A 19,833-nucleotide genomic window follows, 5' to 3' on the forward strand; every position below is an offset into this window, starting at 1 on the left:
GTTTTTAATTACTGTAGATTTACAATGAGCCTTGATATCAGATATGGCAAGTCCTCCCATCTTGTTCTTTGTCTTGTTCTTTTTCAAAAATAGATTTTTTTTTTTTGTTTTTTGGTTTTGTTTTTTTTTGGGGGGGGTTGTTTGTTTGTTTGTTTTTGTTTTTGTTTGTCATATGTATCTCAAAGATTGTCAGTTCCAAAGAAAAATATGGTGAGATTTTGTTTGGTATAGCTAATGCAAAATGCCAAGCAGATCACTCTGGGGAAATTTCCAGCATCACTAAATGCTACATATTATATCCCTTTGATATTTACCATCTGACTTTTTCCCTAGAGATAATATACATATTAGGATTTTCCTATCTACTGCAAATGTTATATGCTATTGGAAAATTATATCATTTTTTTTTCTTATTTTGGTTTCTGCCTGCTTAGTGCAGGTATCTATTTGCTATACTCTTAACCAGTGCCTTTTCCCTTGCCAATCTCAGACTTACAAATATCCCATTTGCTCCCCCGTTCACCCTCCCAACTGACACTATTTTTCCCCGCCCCATGACCTTAATCTCTCTAAGGCTGGGAGTGGAGAGGGTGGACTGTGTGCAGATGGTCCTTATATCTCCAGAGGAGGATGTCGGAATCTGAAGTCGGGAAAGGTGAGAGAAGCCATCCACCCCTGAAGACCCCTTGGAGTCACCCTGGGCTCTGGTCCACCCTCATCCTCTCACCTACCCACTGCCCACCTGGATCCTACTCCTGGAGAAGTCTCTTGGGAACTAGAGTATCATCCCCCTCTTCCTGTCCTAGCCTCCCCTTAAAAGAGCTTCTTTGCCACCTGATCTCAGATGCACCACAACCTCAATAGCCCCTATCCTTATGCATAGCCTTAGTTCCGAAATGAAACCCAGACTCAATCCTGACCACTAGCACTCACTCGACATCTAACTCCAAATCCAGCCTCACGCTAAACCTTAATCTAAACCCTGCTAACCAGAAGACAATCCCCTAACTCCACCACATGGGACATTAGAATCCAAACCTCAACGATAGCTACAGACCTTATCACGAACTTGAAAGTCATCTAACATCTAGACGCCAGTACTGCTATGGAGTGATTTCCCTGGCTGTCCAGAAACAGCACATACCCTTTTTCAAGTTGTTATTAATTTATCTTATAAGTATGTGTATGTGCCTGAGTTTATGCATGAGTGTCATGTGTGTGCATTGACAGCAGAGGTAGGAAAAGGTATCAGATCTCCTAGAACTTGAGTTACAGGAGACTTTGAGATGCCATGTGGGTGCTGTGAATTCAACCCATGTCCTTTGGAAGAGCACTGTGAGCTCTTAACCAAAGAGCCAGTTCTCCAGGTTGAGCAGACCCTTTTACAAATACAGAAGGAATGCAGAGCAAGAACAAACAGCTAGTGCTGTTGTAAGCTACAAAGACTCTAGAGTCAGAATGCCTTGGTTTGACTCCTGATTCAGCCACTTCGGCAAATTATTAACTCTTTGATTTCAAGTTCCTCATTTTCAAAATCATAATAATATCACACACTAGACATTTGCATGAATATTGAACTCAATTTACTCCTCACAACACCCTTATAATTCAGGCAACTATTATTATCCTTCCCATTATACAAATAGGAAGACTGAGGCTCAGGTGTAAACCCATAATTTACTCAAGGCAATACACAACTTCTAAATAGTAGTCAGGATTTTAATCCAGATGTCTTATTTCCTTCAGAGCTGGGGATCTTAACCAGGCCAACCTATTACCCCTCTCAGAAGCTGAAACAAAGCCACAGACAGAGTCTTGAAACTAGAGGCTAAAAACCTCGATGCAAAAGGCAAATTCTACTCAAAATGTATCCTCACTTTGATTCTAATTCCAAGCCCAAGTTATTCAAATACCCAGCTTCAGCCCTAAATAAAACCTCAACCAAACTCCATTCTTGCATATATAAAGTGAGGCTAGACCCACTCAGATGCAAAATCCACAACTTAAATTGATCAGAAGTTGAAATGCACAGCAGGGTGATCATCTAATCAAGTCCTTGACCTCTTTCCTTAGCAAAAAAATCCCTCCACCCTAAATTTCATTCCAACACTGATTGTCAACCCTCAACCCATAACCCAAGCATCGCCCACCTCCCCATAGCTTTGCATGCTCTTCTCCCATCAAATAGAGGGATGGGACTGGACAATAAATGGCTATGAATGTCCCATGGTCCCTTCCCTGATTCCTGTTTTTCCACACAGACACCACCCCAGAGCCCAGTCCAGCCAATGGGACTGGCCCTGGCCCTGAATGGGGGCTCTGTCCGGGCCCTCCAACTGTGGGGACTGATGCCAGTGGGGCATCGGGCCTGGGGACCCCAAGAAGAAGGACCCAGCACAACAAACACAAGACTGTGGCAGTGGCCAGTGCTCAGAGATCACCTCGAGCACTCTTCTGCCTCACCCTTACCAATCCCATTCGTCGGTCCTGCATCAGCATTGTAGAGTGGAAGTATCCTGCAAGGCTCAGGGGTAAGAATGGGTCACTAAGGTATAGAAGAGTCTAGAGTCTAGAATTAAGTCAAGCCTGGACTGGAGGAAGCCTGAGATTACTAGAGACTAATGATTAAATATTGGGGGGAGGGAAGATTTCTGGGGTGGGAGTGTAGCTCAGTAGTAAAGCATTTATTTAGTGTATTAGATGCCCTGAGTTCAATCCAAAGCATCGCAAATTGAGAGAGAGACAGAGACAGAGACAGAGAGACACAGAGACAGAGAGACACAGAGAGATCTAGAATAGAGAAGGAATCCAGAGAAATGAAGGTCACCAAGATCAAGAGTCTAGAACTAAGCTGGCCATGTGTGCATGTGCCTATAACTCAGGAAGCTGAGGCAGAACTGAAAATTCAAGGACAGCCTGGGCTATATACTATGATCGTGTCTCAAAAAAAAGTCATAACTCAGTCAGTAGAGTGTTTATCTAGCATGCATGAAGCCCTGGGGTTCAATTCCCAGGACCCCATAGACTAGATATGGAGGCACACACCTGTGAGCCTTTCTCTCAGAAGGTGGAAGCAGAAGAACCAGAAGTTGAAGGTCATCCTCAACTACATAACACAAGCTTTGAGGTTTGAGACCAGCCTGAGCTACATGAGACTCTTCTCATAACAATAATAATAATAATAATAATAATAATAATAATGGTGATGATGATGATGTGATGATGATGATGATGATGATGAGAGGGAGGAGCCAAAGTTAAGGCCTTGGTCAGGGCAGGGTTGGGAATGTTCAAACCTTGAAGACTAGAATTAGCTCTGGATGGAGAGGGCACTAAGGGAATGTGGGTTCTGAATGTCACTCTTCCTGGATCCTTAACTGTGTGTTCACCTGAGGCCTTTTGATATTCTCATCCTCCTGACAATCTTTGCCAACTGCGTGGCATTGGGGGTATATATCCCCTTCCCTGAGGACGACTCCAACACTGCTAACCACAACTTGGTGAGATCTACCCCATCCCCAACCCAGACTGCAGTTTCCTTTAGAGCTATAGCTTAAGCCACCCAGCCAGACCCCGTCCCTCCGGGGCCTACCCTACTCCACTTTTGATCCTGACAAAAGCAACCCTAACCTGTGCCTACAACTCACCCACAGAGTCTGACCCTGCCCCCAAATAAGTCTGGGCCTTCACGCCCCGCCCCCTGCTCCGCCCTCAGGAACAGGTAGAATACGTGTTCCTGGTGATTTTCACCGTGGAGACAGTGCTCAAGATCGTGGCCTATGGGCTGGTGCTCCATCCCAGCGCCTACATTCGCAATGGCTGGAACCTACTCGACTTCATCATCGTCGTGGTCGGGTGCGCGTCTGCAAGGGGAGGGGCACCCCACCCTGGTTTGCAATCCAGTGAATTCTGGGGCTCAAGGAAGCAACTGCTAAAAACAAACAAACAAAAAAAAAAAAAACAAAAACAAAAAAAAAGGAAGCAACTGCTTCAGACAGGTCCTATTCAGCAACTAAAATCTGGGATATTAACATATTTAAAACCATTTGCGTTTCCAGTTAGAGAGGGCTGTGCTTTCCCGAAGAGAAAGAAGGGAAAGGGCGGGAACCAAAGCCCTGACTCCCCTCCACGTCCCATGCTCCCCCATCAGCTTGTTCAGCGTGTTGCTGGAGCAAGGACCTGGGCGGCCAGGAGATGCCCCGCATACTGGAGGAAAGCCTGGAGGCTTCGATGTAAAGGCACTGCGGGCGTTTAGGGTGCTACGACCACTAAGGCTAGTGTCTGGGGTCCCGAGTAAGTATACACCCCTCACCAAGTTGGAGGAGGGGCGCCAGGCTGATGGCGAACGCTCTGAGCCTGCCCCTCCCCGCCACAGGCCTGCACATAGTGCTCAATTCCATCATGAAGGCGCTTGTGCCGCTGCTGCACATTGCCCTGTTGGTGCTCTTCGTCATTATCATTTACGCCATCATCGGACTCGAGCTGTTCCTCGGACGAATGCACAAGACGTGCTACTTCCTGGGATCTGGTCAGCCAGCACCCTTTCATAGGACAGGACACGCCCCCTGCCCTCGCTTCTGGCTCCCCTCTTGCTTCTAGAAAGCCCACTCATTTTCTCAGGACTCGGTTGCTAGGCTCTGATTCTAACCTTGTATAGCCAAACCCATCCCTGTATTCAAGACTCCGCCCTAAAAATCCCAGAAAACAGCCCCTCCCTCAGCAATGACTGTGCAGGTATCACAAGACTCCACCCATAGGCTCAGTCTGCTGCATTTAAGACACTCCACATATCGCCCATAGGCATTTATGTAGACCTGTACCCAAGCCTTTTCTCTACCTTTTCAAGAGACTCTTATTCACAAGACTCTGCCCCCCGGTTCATGCACATTCACTCTTCCCAGACCCATGTTGGAAGGACTCAGCTTTCCAGGGGTTCAAATCGATCGATACTTCCAGAGGGTTGACTCTAGCAGAGGAGCCCAGGATTCCTTTTGCCTTAAAAATATCTAGGGCATTGAAACAAATTTCCTATGAGGATAGGGCTTCGGAGTGGCAGGAACTAGTGTGTGACTTGCTTCATAGCCCCAGGATCCAATTTTCCTGCAGATATGGAGGCAGAGGAGGACCCATCGCCTTGTGCATCTTCTGGCTCCGGGCGTTCATGCACACTGAACCAGACTGAGTGCCGCGGGCGCTGGCCAGGACCCAACGGTGGCATCACGAACTTCGACAATTTTTTCTTTGCCATGCTAACTGTGTTCCAGTGTATTACCATGGAAGGCTGGACAGACGTCCTCTACTGGGTGAGGCGAACAAATCCACATACAGCTTAGAGCCTGCTCTTGTCCTTTTCCCTAGCTCAGAAGAGGGCCATTCTGTGTGTGTGCTATGGAATATGTTCTCTGTCTAGATGCAGGATGCCATGGGGTATGAACTACCTTGGGTGTACTTTGTGAGCCTCGTCATCTTTGGGTCCTTCTTTGTCCTCAACCTTGTGCTTGGAGTCTTAAGTGGGTAAGAAGCCTGAGTATTCTCCTGTACAATCCTCCCCATCTTGCTGCCTTTTGTGCTGCCCAATTCCCAAGCATCTTCCATAAACCGCATCTGAGCTGGGCTGGGCAGCACAGCCCTGTAATCCCTGCTACCTGGAAGGCTAAGACAGAAGTATCTCAGGTTTAAGGCCAGCCTGAACAACGTAGTGAGACCCTGCCTCAATTTTTTTTTTAATTTAAAAAAAAAATTGAAGTCTGAGCACTTGTCTAGCTTTCTATGGCTCAGGGCTCAATCCTTAGCACCACTAAAGTAATCTGATGTGTCCCCTCAGTCATTCAAACTTAAACATCTACTGTGTGGCAGGCACTGTTAGAGAAATGAAACAAGAAACATGGAAACTCCTGGTTTCTTGAGTGCTGCATTTTCATAGAAAGATACGGATAATAGCAACACATGATAAGTAAATGTGTGCACAACACACACACACACAATATGCATTGTGCAGTGAAAATAAAAATAAAGAGGAACAGGAAGATGTTGCAATTACAAATACCCGCATCTGGGACCGAGGAAGTGGTGCAGTAAAGAATGCTTGCTGAAGCCGGGCTTGGTGGTTCATGCCTTTAATCCCACACTCAAGAGGCAGAAGCAAAGGATCTCCTGAGTTTAAAGCCAGCCTGGTCTGCATAGTGTGTTCCAGGACTGCCAGGGCTACACAGAGAAACCAAAAACTGTCTCAGAAACCAAAAACAAAAAGAGTGTTTGTAGATGGTTCAAGTTCAGTTCCCAGCACCCACATGACAGGTCACAACCACCTGTAACTTCCTTGTTGAAGGGACTGATCCCCTCTTCTGGCCTCTGAGGGCTCCTGACAGCAAGTGATGTACATACTCAGGCAGTTCCAAACACATACACACAAGTAATAAATACTTTTTTAGAAGAAATAACTGGGAGCATCAGAGCTAAGTGTAGCATTGCACATCTGTAGCCAGCATCCAGAGGCAGGAAAGATTGCAAGATTGCAAGGCCCTGAGATAGGAATGAGACACTCTCTAAAAATATATAATCAAGCCAGGCTTAGAATGTACACCTGTCATGCCAGCACTTAGAAGGCAGAAGCAGGAGAATCACTTTGACTACATAAGTACAAGATCAGGCTGAGCAAGTTCAAGGTCCGCGTAGAGTACATGAGACCCTGTCTCACTGTCTCTGTCTCTGTCTCTGTCTCTGTCTCTCTCTCTGTCTCTCTATGTCTCTATGTGTGTATGCATATATATGTGTGTGTGTATATATACATATATATACATATATATATTATATAATATATATATATATATATATATATATATATATATATAAAATAATCAGAGCCCAGTAACATGGATTTGTGGGAAAGATGTTGCCAAGTCTGATACCCTAATTTTAAGACCCAAAACCCACATGGTAGCAGAAAAGAACCATCTCCCTTGGATTGTCCTTTGGTCCTTAGACCATGGCACCCACTTGCCACACACATGAATAGATACATACATACATACATACATACATGGATACATGGATACATGGATAGATACATAGATATAAATATAGATGGGTAGATAGATGCATTTCTTTTAAAAATCAAGAAAGACCTCTTGAGAAAGTGTTGATGGTATTCTAAGTCATAGGAACAGCTGGTGCAAAGGCTGGAGCTAGAATGTCCTTGTTATATCCAAAGAACAATTAGAAAGCTATTGTGGCTGGAGTAGTAAAGGCACGATTACTGGGGGTGACTTCCTTATGTAGTTTGCTCCCCTCTTTCTCCAGGGAGTTCTCCAAGGAAAGAGAAAAGGCAAAAGCCCGAGGTGACTTTCAGAAGCTTCGGGAGAAGCAGCAGATGGAGGAGGACCTTCGGGGCTACCTGGACTGGATCACACAGGCTGAGGAGTTAGACCTTCATGACCCCTCAGTAGACGGCAACTTGGCTTCTCTTGCTGAAGAGGGACGGGCGGGCCATCGTAGGCAACTTAATTCTGGCCCAGCTTCATTCCTACCCCTGATGTGATTGCCCTCCTAAACCCCAGAACAAGCCTGTAGCCACCCTAGGCTTTGCCCCAAATCTACTCAGGACACAGAATCTCAACACAGACTCAGATACAAAGACTCAACTAGCTCTTGGTCCCTTAGACTTAACCTTAATTCTGCCACCTTCTAACCCTAATTCTGACATCCCCCCACAGGGCCACAACTGTCAGAGCTGACCAATAGAAGGCGTGGACGACTGCGATGGTTCAGCCATTCTACTCGCTCCACACACTCCACCAGCAGCCATGGTGAGGACTAAGCCAGCAAGGGGTGGGGCAGAGTTAGGGTGAGTGGACAGAGGGAAAAAACCAAAAGTGGGACCTAGACTTTGTGTCCTCACCTCTATCCTCACTTGGCCTGCAGCCAGCCTCCCAGCCAGTGATACTGGCTCCATGACAGACACGCCAGGAGAAGAGGATGAAGAGGAGGGGACCATGGCCAGCTGTACACGCTGCCTGTGAGGAATCCCAGTCCTTGGTCCCTACATAGCCCAGACCCCCATTCTTACTTTAGCTTCAAACACCTGACCTCCAGTCATAGCTGCTGATTTCCTCTCAGCTCCTTATGACATGCCCCTTTTCAATCATTTCTAGAAACAAGATTATGAAAACCAGGGTCTGGTAAGTTGTGAAAGGTTGTACAACATTTTGGCCCTATGAATTTGAGACCAGTCCACCTCCATGGCCCATGTGACTTCTGGGATCCCCAACCTGTACATCAGGCTGACATAGGCCAATCTCAATGATGTGATGGGCTCTCCTCTGCCCAGCCGCCACTTCCGCCGAGCCAACCGAGGTCTCCGTGCACGCTGCCGCCGGGCTGTCAAGTCCAACGCCTGCTATTGGGCTGTATTGCTGCTCGTCTTCCTCAACACGTTGACCATCGCTTCAGAGCACCATGGGCAGCCTGTGTGGCTCACCCAGACCCAAGGTGAACCTCTGCCTGCCAGCTCTCTTCTTCATTTCTTGCTCCCTTCACCCCAGAAGTTCAAAGGCAGGCTCTCTAGGGAGTCTTTGACCCCAGATACTACCTTCCAATCCAGACAAGTGCAGAAACCTTAACTTGTCCTATCCCACCCTGCAAGCCACACTTATGTGCTACCTGCTATGTGTGTCAGGCTCTAGTCTCGGTATTGCACATGTCCAAACTCAACTTCATTCCACTAAAACTTTCTAGTACCACAGGGCTCAGGTCGAAGGTCCTGATCACCATGGCATTGATGTCAAGCAGTTAACCCCAGGATTCAGCTCCTGAGGGTCAGAGCGGGAAGTAGAATCCCGCTCTTAACATCACATTCTCAGGACAAGTTAAACCCCCTGTGCCTCACTTTCCCCATGCACCAAATGAAGACAATGATAACTATTCATGGCATGGAGTGGTTGGGAGGATTAAATGAACTCAGCTGTGAAATACTTAGAATAGTGTTTGGCTTACATCAAGTATCAACTATTATGATTCCTTGCAATCTTAAACCCAAGTTTATTATTGGTCCTGCTCCTAACCCCAGAAAACCAGTTCAGTCCCAAAGAAACACCCTAGGCTTGGAGCTGGGGCTATATCTCAGTAGAAAAATACATGTGTGAAGCCCTGGATTCCATCCCCAGAACCAAAAAGGTAAGACATAAATATAAACAAAGAAGAAGAAGAAGAAATCCTAGATGCTAACTGTACCATTACATATGGAGTTGTCTTAGACTCACAAAGGGTGACTCTGGCCCCTGCCTCAACTCTACCCTCTGCCCCAGCTCCAGACCTCACTTACTTTGACCTACAAACTCACTTCAGTCCCTAGCCCCAACCAAACCCTAGCCCATACCTGGCCTGCTCCCTGTTACCCTCAAGATCCCACCAAAGCTCCTGGCTTCCTAAACATGTTACACGTGCCCCCCTGTCCCCCGACAGAGTACGCCAACAAAGTTCTGCTCTGCCTCTTCACTGTGGAGATGCTTCTCAAACTGTATGGCCTGGGCCCCTCTGTCTACGTTGCCTCCTTTTTCAACCGCTTTGACTGCTTCGTGGTCTGTGGGGGCATCCTAGAAACCACTTTGGTGGAGGTGGGGGCCATGCAGCCTCTCGGCATCTCAGTGCTCCGATGTGTGCGTCTCCTCAGGATCTTCAAGGTTACCAGGTGTGTGTATGCATGGGGCCCAATACTCCCTAGCTCCGAAGATAATTCCCTCAGCCTCCTCATTCATTTAGCAAGCGTCCATTGAGCACCTACTGCTACATGCTGACCTTTAGGCCCTAGGAAAAGCAAAGCCAGCACAGATTCCTACCCTCATGGAGAGGAGAGTTACCATCTCCATCCCAGTTCCCAACCTGACTTTACCCCCGAGCCTATCTCTATGCTTATCCCCCATCCCAGCCACAGAACCTCTCTAACTCTAGCCCCAACTACATCTTATCCACAGGTCCACTCTCTAATCCCAAGCCCAACCCAATCTCTCACCTCAGCCCCAGCGAGCACCAACCATAATGCTATCCCTAATTCTCTAATGCCATTCCCAACTCTCTGATGCATTCTCCTCCTGGCCAGCCACCTTTCTCCAACTGCAATTCCATTCTGTTCTCTCTAACCCCAAGCTCCTCTGCACCCCCTTTCCTATACCAAACCTTCAACCATAACCCTTTCCCAACTCCTCCAACACCAAATCACCATAACTCCATGCCCAATTCATCCTAGTCCCAACATGAAACCCAATTCTATCAACGCCTCTCCACTAATTTCACCTCCCACCACGCCCTGGGTGCCAACTCTAACTCCAAACTTAGCAATCCCCCTTTCCTACTCTTAATCACACTTCAATTCAAAAAAATCACTTCCAACCTTGGCACCACAGCCTATTTTAACCCCTTTTGCCCTAGTGTATCCCAAACAGGAGGCCTGCCTGGCTCCTGACTCCTGACCAGATAAATGTTAACCCCACACTTTCTATTTCTGTTGCAGGCACTGGGCATCTCTGAGCAATCTGGTGGCATCCTTGCTCAATTCCATGAAGTCCATTGCTTCCTTGCTGCTTCTCCTCTTTCTCTTTATCATCATCTTCTCTCTGCTTGGCATGCAGCTGTTTGGGGGCAAGTTCAACTTCGACCAGACCCACACCAAGAGGAGCACCTTTGATACCTTCCCCCAAGCCCTCCTCACTGTCTTTCAGGTATAACCTAGACACCCTGAAATGTGTACACATGTTGGTAGGGCCTGGAGTTATAGAGGGTCCCAAGAACGTTTTGGTGACTTCCTACCCACCAGATCCTGACCGGTGAGGATTGGAACGTGGTCATGTATGATGGTATCATGGCCTATGGTGGGCCCTTCTTCCCAGGGATGCTGGTGTGTGTTTATTTCATCATCCTCTTCATCTGTGGCAACTGTATCCTCAGAGCTTTCAGGGAGTGGATAGAGTGTGGTGAAGGGGGACAGGGTGAGGGTGTGGGCCTGGGCAGCACACAGGCAGGCCGCTTCTTTACCTTTGCAACCTGAGCTCACTCCAGACATCCTGCTCAATGTGTTTCTTGCCATTGCTGTGGATAACCTAGCCAGTGGGGATGCAGGCACTGCCAAAGACAAGGGCAGGTGAGCTCTGGCTTCATCTCCAAGACTTCCTTTCCCTAAGATCTCTGACGTGGATCTCCCAAATACACATCCCATGGGACTTTTTGTGCTAGAAAGGCCTGGCTCCAGATACGGTCCTCAGTAATTCATTCATTCAACACATATTCATTGAGCACACACTCTATGCTAGGCCCTGCTGGAAATACTAAGGAGACAGCATGGGTTGACATGTTGTCAGCAGCCAGACATGGCATGCCAGTGTGACAGCAGAGTCCTTGCTGTTTGTAGTTGAGGAATGCAAGCAAAATTCAAGAACACCGATATGTAACTTCAAGAATATATTAGTCATCTAGGTGCTGTAGCACATGCCTTTAATGCCAGCTTATTATACCAGACGCACATTTATATCTCTTTGAGTTAGAGGCCCTCCTGGCCTACATAGTGAGTTCCAGTCCTGTCACGGACTTTCTCAAAAAAAAAAAAATGTGTTAATAATAAGTAGTGAAGGAGCAGAAAACAGAACAAAGCAATAGTGAAGAATGGAAGCAAGCCTGGAGACCCAACACCTGGAAGGGCAGGGCAGAAGGATAAGGCCTTCGAGGCCAACATGGCCTCCATATTGAGACTGGATAGGAGATGAGGGTCAATAAGATCACTCCTTTGAAGTGGTGGTGGTGTTAACCTATCTACAACAAAACATCCGGGCCTGAGATCTAACTTAGAGGAAGAAAATGTACTTGTTTGAAGTTCTGGTTTCCATCCCCAGCACCATAATAAGCAACCACAAACCACCAGTGAGTCAGGGACACAGCCGGGAGGAAAATGGTAGGAAATGGGGTTACATGTTGGGAGGAATAAAAGAACCAGACTGGGGGTATTCTCAGTCAAGAGTAGATTTTGGCTTTTGTTCTTGGTAGTGATAGGCATGAAAGTGTTAGGGTTCCATAGGGGGCTCCTTCTGGATGGTGTGAGGATAGACTATAGGCAGAACAGAAGCAGGAAGTCCCAAGAAAGGTCTGTCCTGACAGCAGTGCTCAGCCCAGCCTTCTCCATCTGTCACCCTGCAGCAATCAGCCCTTATTTTCCTTAAACAGAGAGAAGATCAGTGAAGGAAACCCTCCTCAGGAGAACAAAGCATTGGTGAGTTAGAAGCCTGAGTGTGCTAATATAGCCTTTGACCCCAGCACTTGGGAAACAGAAACAGGGGAGTATCTGAGTTTCAAATTAGCCTGCTCTCCATGGTGAGTTCCAGGCAGCCTGGGCTAGACAAGGAAATTCTGCCTTTTTAAAAAAAATAAAGATCTATTTATTTATTATATGTAATTACTCTGTAGCTGTCTTCAGACACCCCAGAAGAGGGCATCAGATCTCATTACGGATGGTTGTGAGTCACCATGTGGTTGCTGGGATTTGAACTCAGGACCTTTGGAAGGGCAGTCAGTGCTCTTAACCGCTGAGCCATCTCACCAGCCCCAAGACTCTGCCTTTTTAAAAGGGTGGAGGAGTTGAAGAGTTAAGAGTACTTACTGGTCTCCTAAAGGACCTGAATTTGGTTCCCAGACCCATGTCAAGCAAACCACAACTACCTACAACTCCAGGTTCAGGAGATCCAATGCCTATGGCCTCCAAAGTCACCTGCATTCACACATGCATACCCATACATGGATATACATAATTTAAAATAATAAAACTAAATCTTAAAGGAAAAAAAGCATAGGGGTTGTCTCTCCCTCGTCTCCCCTACCTATCAGTGTGTGCATAGCTTTAACCCCATCCTCTGACAATCTATTTCCATGTTATCCTGTCTCTTCTATGCCTCCTCTGTGTCCATTGCCTGGTGTCTCTCCCACAATTGATGACTCCTATCTTCCTGTCTCCAGGTGCCTGGTGGAGAGAATGAAGAAGGCACGGAGGGCGCAAAAAGTGAAGGAGCAGGCAAGTAGGCAGGCCAGATGGGAGTGACAAGGAGTATTAGAAAGGGAACACAGGCAGAGAACTCCTGACCCCTAACAAAATCCTCTCTGGCCAGCAGACTCTTCCAAGGTCATCCTGAAGGCAGTGGACACAGTGGCACCTGCCTGTAGTCTTAACACTCGGGAAAGGTAGCAAGCAGATTTAAGGACACCTTGTGCTAAATAGTGAGTTCCAGGTCAGCCTGGACTTTATTACAGACACTTGACACTATCTCAAAAAATAAATAAGGACTGGGGCTATGACTCAATGGTAAAGTGCTTGCACAGCATGGGTAAGACAATCTGTACTGCAAAAGTAATTATTCTGAAATGAATGAATGGGCTTGGTTTGTAGCCAGAAACATCTGGGACACCAAGGTTAAACAAGAGAAATGGACATTTTATTTTACTGTGGGCCTTCTCAGAGCCTTTGTTATCAAATTGTATGTGTGCATTTAACACTCACTACACACATTCACCAGGCTCTCACTGGGCCCCGGCACTGTTCTAAGAGCTGGACATACCATATTAAACAAAAGAGATGTAAGATCCCTTTACTGAGGAGCTGAGATTCTGGGCAAGAAATGAGAGGAATTCGTCCTGTGTCGAACACAGTTCCAGGAACTTTCCATTGAGTTTTCTCATTGCTCTATCCCCAGCACAAGGCATGGAGGAAGAGGAGGAAGAAGAGGAGGAGGAGGAGGAAGAGGAAAATGGTGCAGGACATGTGGAACTCTTGCAGGAAGTTGTACCCAAAGAGAAGGTGGTACCCATCCCTGAAGGCAGTGCCTTCTTCTGCCTTAGCCAAACCAACCCGTGAGTACTAGGAATGACAAAAGGTCAGGGAAACAGGGGCTGGACAGGTGGGAAGCCCTAGAACTACCCAGAAGGCAATGGGGCACAGATCCCTTGGATCTCCCAGGAAACACCGATCCTGGTTTCTACTCACTGCTTTTTCTCCACTCCCCAGACTTCGGAAGGCCTGCCACACTCTCATACATCACCATATCTTCACCAGTCTCATCCTGGTGTTCATCATCCTGAGTAGCGTATCCCTAGCTGCTGAGGACCCCATCCGGGCTCACTCCTTCCGCAACCATGTGAGCCCATGGCTGGGGGCTGGGAGGAACTCACAGAGGGCATTCTGGGCACAAATTTAAAGCCAGAGTAGAGAGAGACCATAAGACGCCTCACTGGGCTGGGAAAGATGATCAAAAATGGTGGTGGATACAGCGCCAGCAGCCATTTCCATACTCTGAGAAGTGTGGGACAGGGAAACCTTTGGCACATATAAAAGTCTTTCCTGGTGCTGAGGAGGGAAAGCAAGGCTTACACTGAGAGGTGCACAGCAAGCTCGCATGGTTGTACCTGCCTGGATTTCTAGTCTTTGGGTGGCTGAAGCAGGAAGATTACTGCAACTCTGAGGCCAGCCTGGGCCCCAGAGTGATGTCTTGTCTCAGATAGATAGATAGATAGATAGATAGATAGATAGATAGATAGATAGATAGATAGATAGATAGATAGATAGATAGATAGATAGATGAGAGAAAGAGACATATGTTTACTAATCTGCACTAATTATGACAATGTTCCTCCTCTTTCTTACGTCCCAGATTCTGGGATATTTTGATTATGCCTTCACCTCCATTTTCACTGTCGAGATTCTACTAAAGGTAATTACTAGACCGTCAGCCATACCTTCAGTTGCCCCAATCCATTCTCAGCCCACTCCTACCACCTCTGGGCTCTTACCCATCAGCTATATCTTCAGGTCTGAGGTCTAATCCAATACAATCTGATCCCCAGATGACAGTGTTTGGGGCCTTCCTGCACAGAGGCTCTTTCTGTCGGAGCTGGTTCAATCTGTTGGATCTGCTTGTGGTCAGTGTGTCCCTCATCTCCTTTGGCATCCAGTAAGTGACACCTCCCCCTGCCCACCCCACTCCTCCCACAACCAGGACCAAGCCCTAATTAGGGGCTGAAAACTTCTGCTCCCCAGCTCCAGTGCCATCTCAGTTGTGAAGATTCTCAGAGTCCTCCGAGTCCTGCGGCCTCTCCGAGCCATCAACAGAGCCAAGGGACTCAAGGTAAGCCCGGCTCACCCAAACCCACAGGACCCAGGGCCTGGGTCCAGATAGCTGATCCAACTGACTATTACACAAAGACATGACTGACCGCATGCAGCCTGAACCCAACATGTGACCACGTATTCTTGCCTGTTGGCCATGTAGTCCCTTACGTGTTCCTTACAAGTGACTATACCAATTGCTATATTTTTCTAATTCATGTCCTTGGCATGCGACTGCATATTCTTGCTTAGAAAACCTTTATTTTTTGTTAATACCATACATGCTATGGTAATAATAGCTATGGTGGATGCTATTCCGCCATAGTGCCTTTTGACCACTTATTCCTGATCACACATCTCTGACATGCAGCCACGTACTCCTGGCCCAAGTCCTTAAGCTGTATTCATCACCCAAGTTCCCATATGACCTGTGATGTCCATCGGTCATGTGTGTGGGTGTTTTGCAGCATGTAGTGCAGTGTGTGTTCGTGGCCATCCGGACCATCGGAAACATCATGATTGTCACCACCCTTTTGCAGTTCATGTTCGCATGCATTGGTGTTCAGCTCTTCAAGGTGAGGGAGATCCAAAGGGAGGTCCAGGCAGGTGTCAAGGTGGGGAGGGAGGCAGATGAAAGGTGAACCTGCTTGACACACTTCCTCCCTATAGGGAAAATTCTACAGTTGCACTGATGAGGCCAAACACACCCTGAAAGAATGCAAGTGAGTGTTTGAAGCCTCACCCTCTAATGAATCCAGAGACCCTCCCAAATCACATAGAGAACTCTAGACCTCTCTAAGGTCCCCTGAAGCAGCTTACAGCCTCGTACCAAGAACTCTAAATATGTCTGGGTTCCTGGAAGTACCCAAGACCTTCAAACTTCCCTAAATGCCCCCAAGATTATACCCCAGAACTCCCCCTATTAATTGTAGAGGCCTTTATATCTCGGCAAGCCCTCAAAGTCCTCCCATAACCCTTTCCCACATTTTTTCAGTGTTACCTACATTCCTCCCCAGACCCTCTTGCAATTTCCTGCTCTGAATGAATGCCAGCTTCCATCTAGAGATGCCTGTAGATGGAGGTGATTTCAAGAAAGACTATGAAGCCAGGAATCCCTGACTCAAACCCACTTCATGGAGCTTGGAGGCATTGTTTCACTTTGTCTAACCCTTGTTAGATCACCTGGAAACTAGGGATAAAAAGCGCTCCCATTTCACAGGGCTGTTAAGAGAAGTAGAGAGGTGGTACATGGAATATGTATACACAGCAAAGTGCCTGCATGGTGACCTAGCACAGGGTCTGGCATAGAGTCAGTGCTAGGAAACTTTGGCCACTTGGAGAATTACTTTGCCCTGGATGGCAAAAACATTCGATGACAATGGTGACGGTGATATACCAACTGTGTTCCAGAGATTAGTTTTGTTTGTTGTTGGTTTGTTGGTTGTTTTTCTTTTCTCTTCTTTCCTTCTTTCCTTCCTTCCTTCCTTCCTTCCTTCCTTCTTTCTTTCTTTCTTTCTTTCTTTCTTTCTTTCTTTCTTTCTTTGCATTCATGTATTTATTTATTCATACAGTGAGCATGCATGCCCCTGCTCATGTGTAGAGATCAGAAAAGAACTTGAGAGAATTGGCTCTTCCCTTCCACCATGTGAGTTCTGAGGATTGGGCTCACATCATCAGGTTGGAAGCAAGGACCTTTATCCATTGAGCCATTTTGCTGGCCCTTGTTTGTTTTTTGAGCCTTGTTCTCAATATATCTCAAGCCAGCCTTAAAACTTTCAAGATAGCTTTAAACTCACAAGTTTCCTGTTTTCTGCCACCTGAGTTGCTAGGATTATAAGGATGTGCCACTATGCCTGACTTGATTTGGTGTCTGTCTGTCTGTCTGTCTGTCTGTTGTGAGACAACAGTCTCAGTATATAGTCCTGGCTAACCTGGAAAGTACATAGACCATGCTGCCCTCAAATTTGCTAACCTCTTCCTTGCCTCACAAGTAATGGAGTTATGAATATGTGCACCACCATGATTAACTGTCATTTATTGACTTACTCCATCCTTGTGACAAATGGGAAATGGGTTCTATTAGTAGTCTCTTTTTTTTTTTTAAACAGAGAAGGTAGACAAAAATCAACTAGACAGAGATTTAATGTTTACAATAACCCAGTCAGGAAATCAAAGGGCAGGATGTGAGGCCAGGCTGTCTAGGTACACCCCTATGCCCTGATACATCCATAACAAAGACCCTAAGCCCTTTGCCACCACTCCTCATTCCTCTTCCTCCTGCATCTAACCTGTCTACAACATCCACAGGGGCTCCTTCCTCATCTACCCTGATGGAGATGTGTCACGACCTTTGGTCCGCGAGCGGCTCTGGCTCAACAGTGATTTCAACTTTGACAACGTCCTTTCAGCCATGATGGCCCTGTTCACTGTCTCTACCTTTGAAGGCTGGCCTGCGTGAGGGGCAGGGCCTTGGGGATGACAAGAAACTGGGCAGATGGGTCTAGACAATTCCTGGGGTCACCTGGGAATGGATGGGAGTGTGTCTTAGGGATGTAATGAAAGTCTCAAGACTGGATAGTGTTTTCTTTCTTTCCTTTTTCCACTTTCTAATGCCTGGAAATTGAATCTGAGTTTTGTATATGCTAGGCAATGATATCCCATTACACAACATCCCTATGGCCTATTTTCTTGAGTCAGGATCTTACCATGTAGCCCACTTTGATTTCAACCTGATGATCCTCCTTCCCTGTCCTCCTGAGTACTGAGATTCAGGTTTGTGCCATTGTACACAGTTGGGTATAGCTTTCTAGAGACTGGTGAATGTGTTAGAAGCCTGGATGGGGATTTCCCAGAACCTTGCTAGGGATTTATTGGGACTTTGGAGAAAGATCTCTAGAAATTGGGGAAAGGTTTCTGAGGGAATAGGTGAAGCTCTAGAAAAGGCTAGGCATTACAAGGGGTTAAGAAGATGAATGAGGAATTCAAAGGGGGTATATACAGTTTAGAAGTTTAACAAAAGCTATAAAAGCATTTAGGTATACTAGCTAGATATTTACTGGGAGGATTTGAGCAGAGTATTCAAGATGGTAGGATTGAATTCCAAGATCTTTAGGAGCTTGTGGGGAGTCCTGGAGAACCACATTGGGGAGGTGCTCCAGGGCCCTACATAAGGGGATTAAAGGTCTACAGAATCATTGAAGGTCTGGATACGTTTCTTTTGAGAACTGCATAGGAGTCTCTGAAGGTTTCTGGGACAAAAGGTTTGAATCCTGGCCTACATAGTTGAGTTCCAGGACTGCCAAGGCTACATGATAAGACCCTGTTTCAAAAAAAAAAAGGGAAAATAGGGGGCTGAAGAGATTGCTCAGTGGTTAAGAGTACTGGCTGCTCTTCCAGAAGATCTGAGTTCAATTCCCAGCACCCACATGGCAGTTCACAACTGTCTTTAACTCTCGTTCCAGGGGATCAGACACACAGACATACATGGAAGCAAAACACCAAATGCACATAAATAAATGTTTTAAAAAGGAAAACAAACAAACCAAAAAATAGGCCCCTTTTAAAGCCTTGTGTGGGTTTCTTTGTGGATGTACAGAAGTCCAAAGTGATTAGGTTGTAAATTTAGGGAGTTTTGGAGATTTGAGGGGTGAATATGATAAGTAGCCTGGGAGGAAGTCAGAGGGGGCTGAGAATCTCCCGAACATGCCCTCACTTCTACCTCCCACTGTCTCCTATAGGCTACTATACAAAGCCATAGATGCACACGCAGAAGATGAGGGCCCTATCTACAATTACCATGTGGAGATATCAGTATTCTTCATTGTCTACATCATCATCATCGCCTTCTTTATGATGAACATCTTTGTGGGCTTTGTTATCATCACATTCCGTGCCCAGGGAGAGCAGGAATACCAAAACTGTGAACTGGACAAGAACCAGGTGACTTCTCACTCCTGACCCATGGCCACCGAACTGTCTCCCCTTACCTTGGGAACCTTCCCTGCTCACCCGTGCTCTATACCACTATGCAGCGCCAGTGTGTGGAATATGCCCTCAAAGCTCAGCCACTCCGCCGATACATCCCCAAGAATCCACATCAGTACCGTGTGTGGGCCACTGTGAACTCTGCAGCCTTTGAGTACCTCATGTTCCTGCTCATCCTGCTCAACACAGTTGCTCTAGCCATGCAGGTCTGCTGAACCCTCCATCTTGGTCATTGCTAGACATTTGTTTTCTTCACACAATCTCTTTGAGAGCTATTAGGAATGCATTAGGCTGTAAGTAACAGCCCTACATGTTCCCCCGCCCTGCCCTACACACATATCTGCCTAACTGACGAAGCCTTAAGTTAGCACATTTGAAACTTTTCTTCAAATCTAAGGCCAAAGCCTGCATTCTGCTTTTAAAGATGCTGGAATGTGAAAGCAAGGGTCCATGACTATTGCAAGTTGTCACGGATTGTAAAACACACTCCAGACTCGGATTCTAAGATGAAAAATGTCCTGCATCCTAGAGTCAGTGTAGTTTGCTTGTTTGCCACAAATGTTGAGGAACACTAATGTAGGTTACCTTCCCATTGTTGGCCAGTGAGGTGAGCTCTATTGATCTTCCTGCTACACCATTCCACTTTAATTTGATTGCTGCATCGTGGTCACAAAACAACTCACTAGTCCAGGCATCAGTACCACACCCAAGCAGGAAAA

The 19,833-nt window shown here is 46.6% G+C and overlaps 1 protein-coding gene across 2 annotated transcripts in view; it reads left to right on the forward strand.

Moving 5' to 3' along the window:
- The first annotated feature begins 593 nt into the window (after nucleotides 1-593).
- Nucleotides 594-19,833, forward strand: part of Cacna1f (calcium voltage-gated channel subunit alpha1 F) — a 28,113-nt gene continuing 8,873 nt past the window's right edge. The window contains exons 1-29 of one of the 2 annotated variants that reach the window (XM_031387069.1): nucleotides 594-655; nucleotides 2,262-2,511; nucleotides 3,395-3,500; nucleotides 3,716-3,855; nucleotides 4,151-4,293; nucleotides 4,376-4,528; nucleotides 5,107-5,303; nucleotides 5,411-5,514; nucleotides 7,300-7,490; nucleotides 7,713-7,805; nucleotides 7,921-8,014; nucleotides 8,151-8,177; nucleotides 8,327-8,487; nucleotides 9,460-9,685; nucleotides 10,505-10,712; nucleotides 10,808-10,928; nucleotides 11,050-11,131; nucleotides 12,205-12,250; nucleotides 12,991-13,045; nucleotides 13,722-13,878; nucleotides 14,033-14,162; nucleotides 14,676-14,735; nucleotides 14,869-14,975; nucleotides 15,062-15,149; nucleotides 15,598-15,705; nucleotides 15,800-15,852; nucleotides 17,438-17,584; nucleotides 18,868-19,069; nucleotides 19,162-19,320. In XM_031387069.1, the coding sequence (XP_031242929.1) occupies nucleotides 631-655; nucleotides 2,262-2,511; nucleotides 3,395-3,500; nucleotides 3,716-3,855; nucleotides 4,151-4,293; nucleotides 4,376-4,528; nucleotides 5,107-5,303; nucleotides 5,411-5,514; nucleotides 7,300-7,490; nucleotides 7,713-7,805; nucleotides 7,921-8,014; nucleotides 8,151-8,177; nucleotides 8,327-8,487; nucleotides 9,460-9,685; nucleotides 10,505-10,712; nucleotides 10,808-10,928; nucleotides 11,050-11,131; nucleotides 12,205-12,250; nucleotides 12,991-13,045; nucleotides 13,722-13,878; nucleotides 14,033-14,162; nucleotides 14,676-14,735; nucleotides 14,869-14,975; nucleotides 15,062-15,149; nucleotides 15,598-15,705; nucleotides 15,800-15,852; nucleotides 17,438-17,584; nucleotides 18,868-19,069; nucleotides 19,162-19,320 (3,633 nt within the window). In that variant the 5' untranslated portion in view covers nucleotides 594-630. Of the gene's footprint in view, nucleotides 656-2,261; nucleotides 2,512-3,394; nucleotides 3,501-3,715; nucleotides 3,856-4,150; nucleotides 4,294-4,375; nucleotides 4,529-5,106; nucleotides 5,304-5,410; nucleotides 5,515-7,299; nucleotides 7,491-7,710; nucleotides 7,806-7,920; nucleotides 8,015-8,150; nucleotides 8,178-8,326; nucleotides 8,488-9,459; nucleotides 9,686-10,504; nucleotides 10,713-10,807; nucleotides 10,929-11,049; nucleotides 11,132-12,204; nucleotides 12,251-12,990; nucleotides 13,046-13,721; nucleotides 13,879-14,032; nucleotides 14,163-14,675; nucleotides 14,736-14,868; nucleotides 14,976-15,061; nucleotides 15,150-15,597; nucleotides 15,706-15,799; nucleotides 15,853-17,437; nucleotides 17,585-18,867; nucleotides 19,070-19,161; nucleotides 19,321-19,833 lie in introns of both variants that reach the window. The other variant, XM_031387156.1, reaches the window with a different exon arrangement.

The sequence above is a fragment of the Mastomys coucha genome, chromosome X, assembly GCF_008632895.1.
Source record: "Mastomys coucha isolate ucsf_1 chromosome X, UCSF_Mcou_1, whole genome shotgun sequence".
Lineage (NCBI taxonomy): Eukaryota > Metazoa > Chordata > Mammalia > Rodentia > Muridae > Mastomys > Mastomys coucha.